Source organism: Mus caroli, chromosome 8 (genome assembly GCF_900094665.2).
Source record: "Mus caroli chromosome 8, CAROLI_EIJ_v1.1, whole genome shotgun sequence".
NCBI lineage: Eukaryota > Metazoa > Chordata > Mammalia > Rodentia > Muridae > Mus > Mus caroli.
The window spans coordinates 86,843,206-86,849,892 of NC_034577.1; the positions used below are offsets into that span (position 1 = coordinate 86,843,206).

The 6,687-nt window shown below is 54.1% G+C and overlaps 1 protein-coding gene across 1 annotated transcript in view; it reads left to right on the plus strand.

Annotated features, from left to right (window-relative positions):
- The window catches only part of Mmp15 (matrix metallopeptidase 15), a 23,255-nt gene continuing 16,568 nt past the window's right edge, over positions 1-6,687 (plus strand). Inside the window, exon 1 of the mRNA XM_021169973.2 lies at positions 1-756. Within this exon, the coding sequence (XP_021025632.1) occupies positions 607-756 (150 nt within the window). The 5' untranslated portion in view covers positions 1-606. The remainder of the gene's footprint in view (positions 757-6,687) is intronic.

A 6,687-nucleotide genomic window follows, 5' to 3' on the forward strand; every position in this document is an offset into this window, starting at 1 on the left:
CACTGGGAGTAGGGCTGCGGAGCCAAACTCGCCAGGGACGCCGGGCGCTGGCTAGCTGGCTGGCGGGCTCGTCGCTCTGTCGGGCCGGTTCCCTGCGCCCCTCCCGGGACTGCCTGAGGATCCAGGCCCGATTGGGCGCGGCAGCTAGTGGAGTCGCCAGAGGGAAGCGCGCGCTCTGGGCAGCGCGGAGGACCTTGGGCATGGACAGAGAGTGCAGGGCGCGCAGGGGGCGCCGCGGGACCGGGCGGCCGGAGCGCTGAGCCAGACAAAGGCTCTGGAGTTCTGCTTGCTCTCGGGGGCCGGGGCCAGGGCGCACCGCGCCGACGCTGCGAGACTCTGCGGCGTGCAGCTCGGCCGGTCCCCTTCTCCAGCGGGCGAGTCCCCGCGTGCCCCGACCTGCCCTGCCCGCTTCTCACCCGGTTTGGGAATTGGCAGAGGGGACCTGAGCTGCTCAGGCAGGCACCGGGAGTCGGAGGTCCGCCGAGCGCCCGCGGGGCCGGGAGCCAGGGAGCGTCGCAAGTTTCCCAGCCGCGTGCGAGGACGCGGTGCGGGCCAGCCAGCTAGCCCCGCGTGCAGCGCTCAGGACCCGGCTGACTGCCTAAGAGCATGGGCAGCGACCGGAGCGCACTCGGACGGCCAGGCTGCACTGGCAGCTGCCTCAGCAGCCGAGCTTCGCTGCTCCCGCTGCTACTGGTGCTTCTGGACTGTCTGGGCCATGGTACAGCGTCTGAAGACGCCGAAGTGTACGCCGCGGAGGTAAGAACCCGAGGGATGTAGTGCGAACCACACCCGCAGCGGGGACCTGCAGGTGGAGGGAGATGCACCGGGCCCTAGGGGGTGAGGACCGATCTGGACTGGAGAGCCTGACTGAAAAAGCGGGACTGGCAGGCTGCCACTCCCTGGTCAGAGCTCTGCTGCGCGCCTCTTCCCAAAGCCCTGGGAGCACAGAGCTCGCAGCTGCTTTGCACCCTGAAGCCGCTCGGGGCACTGACCCGCCCTAGCTTGAGTCCCTGCAGCCGCTTCCGCAGCCCCTAGCCCTCGCCTCCAGTCATTTAGCCCGCGCGATTCCTCGAGAGCCGGATCCGCGCAGTGTGGGCTTTACGTGTGACGAGGGGTGGGGTGCTGCGGGTAGTGAGAGCTCAGGCGGAGCAAGAGCCCCGCAGCGCTCGCGCTTTGGCTGAAGCTCCTTTGGCTGACATCGTGCGTCGCCGGGCTAGCCAGGATGGTTGGGGGATGGGTGTGAATCTCCCAGGCTAATGACGGATTGCAAAGGTGCTTTGGTGACTTCTTGGGGTTGAAGCATTCCCACTCCAGGGAGACAGAGTCTGAAGGACAGACCCTATCTTCTGAAACACTTTTCACACCAGCGCCCCTACGCCCAGGCCTGGGTGAAACTGGGTAGACTCCACGCCTCTTTTCTCTGGAAGCCGGGCTGACGTCCATATGCTGGCCGCTCTCTGGATTGGTCCAGCAAGTGACCAGGCGCGGTCTTTCTGCTCAGAGTCCCTATGGTTACCTCCCGCTCCAGTGTATGCCCCTAGCGCGCTAGCTCAGTCACCACAGGGTGCCATCGAACTTTTAATGATCATTCTTTCCAGCTCTGGGAGAAAGGAGACAAGGTGTGGAATCTGGAGAAAGGACGAGCCAGGGTCTGCATCTTCTGTGTAGGCTTGGGGCCTTGGTGCCCGTGGGCTGCCTGGAGCGATGGTTTGCAGACAGCCTAATGTTCCATCCCAGCCCTGAAGGCTTGCCCAGTTTTCTAGTCTGCCTGAGAGAGATTTTTCCAATGGAAGTCTGTTCCCTCCCTATCCTACATTAATAAAAACTTGGGTTGGGGGTTGGGGGCGGGACCAGTTTACACCTCCAATCCTCCACCAGCCTTGCCTTCCTCTCATCAGATCAGAGAGTTGCAGGGAACCCAACCCAATTCACAAAACCTTGGGGCAGAGGCTTCCAGGGGAGCTCCTGCTGGTAGGAATTGTTTGCCTGTTAACCTAGGTGCTACCACCGGGAGAAGGTGCCAAAGAATTTCAAGTCACTGATTCCCCTTTGAGAGTTTGTGGCCTACACAGACCAAGCTGGAGTCTGGTGGTTGTGAATGGGCCTCCTGGATGGCCAAGGAGCTGAGACTTAGGGAGCCTCCTCCAACTGAGGCAGTACAGCCAAGTGTGTCTGTCCACAGTCTACCACCACCACCACATATACACATACACACACTGCAGAAGAAAACCATGGTGTCCCTGGCTAAGATTGACTCTTGGGGTACAATTTTGGCTGTGCCTAGGTTGTGGCTGGAGGGGACTCAGAAAGGTTGCATGTTGGAATCCACAGTGGGTGGAAGGATGGATGTCATAACCCTTAGAGCTGGCTTTGGTATACAGGCTGCTCTGGGACATCCCTTAGGATCCAAAGAGTCCCGCGGCCCGTCTGCTCAGTCTAGGCCTGCCATCCATAGTGTCCAGATTCCCTTTCCTTTGAGAAAGGTCTGGTTCTCACTTAAGGGAGTCCACAGCTCCTGACCTCTGGTCAGTTCATGGCTGTGAGTACCTTGAAAGCTGAGCCAAGGCCACCACTCTGCCTCTTACCCTCCCAGGTGGCAACCACAGGAATTCACTAGATGAAGGGACCAGAAACCGGCCTGTGCTAGGAGCTGCCGTATGCCTGCAGACAGCCCCTAGTAGCCTGCCTTCCTTGGCAAAGCTACTCCTGAGCTATTCTGCCCTAGCCTCTGACATTTTCTCCCCTGGACAGGCACTGTGATCTAGGACCCCACTTGGATGGTGCCAGCTTGCCACCCCATCTGCTGACCTGACCTGCTCCGTGGCTACGATTGCTGGCAACCTGAGTGCCTTTGCTTTTTGACGATGGAAACTCTTCTTCCTTCTCCTTCCCGAAACTTAGCGCTCTCAGCCTATCCTGTGGAAGTGACTCAGGCTGCCTGAGTTCACAAGTGGGGTGCCACCAACGCCAAAACTGGACATTCCCACCTTTCCTGAATAGTGTCACAAGTCTTCCTGTCCCCATCTGACCACTGAGGAAGGAGTCTAGGAGACTGGAGTCAACTAGGGTGCTCCTGGAACTCTCTGTAGACCAGGCCGGCCTCAAACTCAGAGAGAGCCACCTGCCTCTGCCTCCCTAGTTGGGATTAAAGGTGTGTGTCACCACCACCACCACCAGGCCTTTTGATCTTCAGATCTGACTGGAGGCACAGTCTGTGTGCCCATCTCCTCTTATATGCTAGTGATGGTCCCTCTAGGTCCCCTCCTCATGATAATATTCCTTCTCAACTATGGAACAGAAACTATGCAGGCCTCATGTTTTCCCTGAAGGGAAAGGGGTTTCACATTAGGCTCATAGCAAGGATTTGGAGACTGTATCTCCACACATCCTCAAGATCGGGGAGAACTGGTGTGCTGGGCACAGTTGAGGACTGGGGTTGGATGTAAACCATCTTTCACATTAGCCCTTAACATGTCACTGTGTTTGGGACATCCCTTGGCCCACCCATCATTGACCTCCTTGTGTGTCTTTGTTAGAACAGTATATGGCACTGGCCTGCCCACTGTGACCCGTGGACACACATACTTTATATTGCCCTACCCCAAGGAGGAAGGAGACTTCTAAAAGATACCCCTAGATATGGACAGAAATCTCATGAGAACATACCCATATTCTCTCCCCTAAAGATTTTCTCTAAAAGCCCAGAAGTCACTTGTGCCAGCTCAGAATGGCATGCCGTGGGTGTGAAAAGGCCTTTCTCTACCATGGATGTAATTCTGGCTGTCCCTTTGTGCCCCTTTTGTGTCTGGATTCAAGTAGTCCTTGCCAATATTACCCTGCTGGGAGTTTGTTCTCAGCCTGAGGGTTCAGAGGCAGCATCCTTAATGGCACCCCAAGATTTAGGTGGACACCAGGGCAGGAAGCCCATGGCATAGTACAGTGTTCTTTGAGTCAGCAGAAACAAAGGGGTTAAGGACGTGGCTTGGACACTTCTTCCTTGCAAAGAGAATCCTGGCAGATCCCCAGCCCACAGATCTATGTCAGGCCTTGAGACCCTGAGGATGGCTGAGCTTTGCCAGCCTGAGCATGTTAGCATCATCTGGCAGGAAGAGCCCCACACCCACCCAGGGCTCAAGCACTGGGGATCTGGAGCACTGCTCCCCAAAGGACATGTGTTCATTCTGAGAATACCTAGAGACTACCAGTCAAGGGGCGTGACCATCTGCAGGGAAGTGACAGGGTATATGCAGCCCCAGGCAAACGTGGCAGACTTGGGTTTGCCAAAGGACAAAAGGGGTACCTTCCACTGAATCCCATGAGCCCCAAAGAGACAAGCAGAAATAAAAAGAAGGCCTGCCTTGACCTCCTCTGCTCTCAGATGTCCTATGTCCCATAGCCACTGATGGCTGAGTCCCCAGAGCTATGCAGTCTGGAAAACCGGGTGTAGGTCAGCTCTTTAAAGCTGACCCATATACCTGGGAACCATGTGGAGACACAAGGAGCCCAGCTCCCCCCACTTAGCATCGTAGCCCTTGGTAAAATTAATGGCTGAGAAGCAAGCAGCAGTCCTTGTTGGCACGTTGTTGAACCTGTCTGAAGTTCAAGTTTTCTTGCCTGTAAAATAGAATGGTCATAATAACTGCTTGATGGTGTTCCAGGGGAAACTATTCTGTATAGGCAATGCTGTCGTGCTATGCACAGGCAGCCCAAGAGCCTTGGGCGTTGTTTCAGTACGGTTATCAAACTAGTTCTGTCCAAGAACATTCTAGAAGCATTTTTCACGTTTCTTTTTCCTTTTAAGACGCATGAAAGAGGAAACTAAGCTCTCTAGTTGAAAGGACCTCAGGTTACATAGCCAGGAACTGCAGAACGGGAGTTTGAACCCACAGCCTTCTGTCTTAGTGCCTCCGATTGGGTTAAAGGTCAAATTGTGAGGGATCACCCCATGAGTTCCTTCTGGAGCCTGCTCAAACTGACTCAGATAGGAAGGTTTTTTCAGGGGTTCTGCCAAAGCTGTCCTGTTCCCTACCTATTCCTACCCAGACCCTGCCCTGGGGAGCCCCAAGGTCCAGGTGATTCTCAAGGCCTGGTCTCTAGCCAACCTTGAAAACTCTGGCAAACAAAGGCCCTTCCCGCCCCACCCCTCCCCCACCCTCCCATAGGCCAAAGGACCCGTTTGTTTTTCCTTCAGGTTAAGGCTTGTGGGGGCGGATTGGGTGGCCGCCTCCTTCCTGCTTCCCTGGCTGGAAGTCCCCGACTATCACTATAACCCACAGCCACCTTTAAGACTCAGAGTGGAGTAGGAGCTTGGTGGCTCTGGCCTGTTACCTCAGATCCTTTAGGAGGCTGAGGCAGGAGGATTTCAAGTTTAAGGGACACCTGGTCAAGGCCAATCTGGGCAACTTCATGAGACCCTGTTTCAAAATAAAAAGTTAAAAAAAAAACTGGTCAGGGTTATTAGTAAGCTAGGAGGTAGAACACTTGTCTGGCATAGTCTAGGCTCTGTAATCAATCAACCCCCAACACTGGGGTCAGGGAGACCCATTCGTGGGTCTAGAGAGAGATGATGATGTCACAGGGTACATATTTTAGAGCATCCAGAATTCAGTTCCCAACGTCCATATTAGGCATCTCACAACTACGTCTTAGGCCTCTGGCCTCTAAGAACACCTGAACTTGCATACAAACACATGCATTTTTTTTTTTTTAAGACTTATGGTGGCTTGGGTATGATGGTACGTGCTTATAATCCCAGGATTTGGAAACCTGAGGCAGAAGGATCTTAGATTCATATTAAGAAATAGATTTGGGGGGGGGCTGGATAGATGGCTCAGCGGTTAAGAGCACTGACTGCTCTTACAGAGGGCCTGAGTTCAATTCCCAGCCACCACATGGTGGCTCACAACCATCTGTAATAAGATCTGATGCCCTCTTCTGGTGTGTCTGAAGACAGCTACAATGTACTCATATTAAGTAAATAAATCTTAAAAAAAAAAAAAAAAAAGAAAGAAATAGATTTGGTATCCCAAATGCACATGCCCTAGAACTGTTTAAATGGACCGTGCTACCCCTGGGAGTATCAGGCAACAAGCACTGAGTAGTCTGGACAGTCCCTTGTTTATGACAAGGTCTCTCTATGTAGCTCTGACCAGCCTGGAACTTGCTTTGTAGACCAGGCTGGTCATGAACTCTGCCTCCCAAGTGCTGGGATTAAAGGCATATGTATGCCACCATGCTCAACTAATTCTCTCTTTCTTTATGGGCCTGGTATCTAGTCATTCAAGCTTTTTGTCCTGTTCCGCATGACCCATTTTGTAGAGGTGGAAACTAAGTTTCAGAGTTCTCTTAGCCAGTTTCTCATAGGCCTTTAATATGGACAAGCAACTAGGCCCAGGGCAAGTTTCTACTCAGTACAAGGCCAAAGTTAGTTTGTATTCAGCCTTGGGGTAGGGGGTGGAGCTTTCTAAGGGTCCATGGCATAGAGGGGATAAGCTGCCTTGGGTAGCTCTAAGTACCCTGTCTCTTCGGGGGTACCTGTTGGGTGAACCTGTGGCTCTGCCTCAGAGAGGTGGATGGGCTTGGCTGCTTTGGAACTCCCCCTACACCCCCCACACACACACATAAACCTCTCCCCCTTCCTCTCTCCCTCCTCCTCCTCCTCTTCCTCCTCCTCCTCCTTCTCCTCCT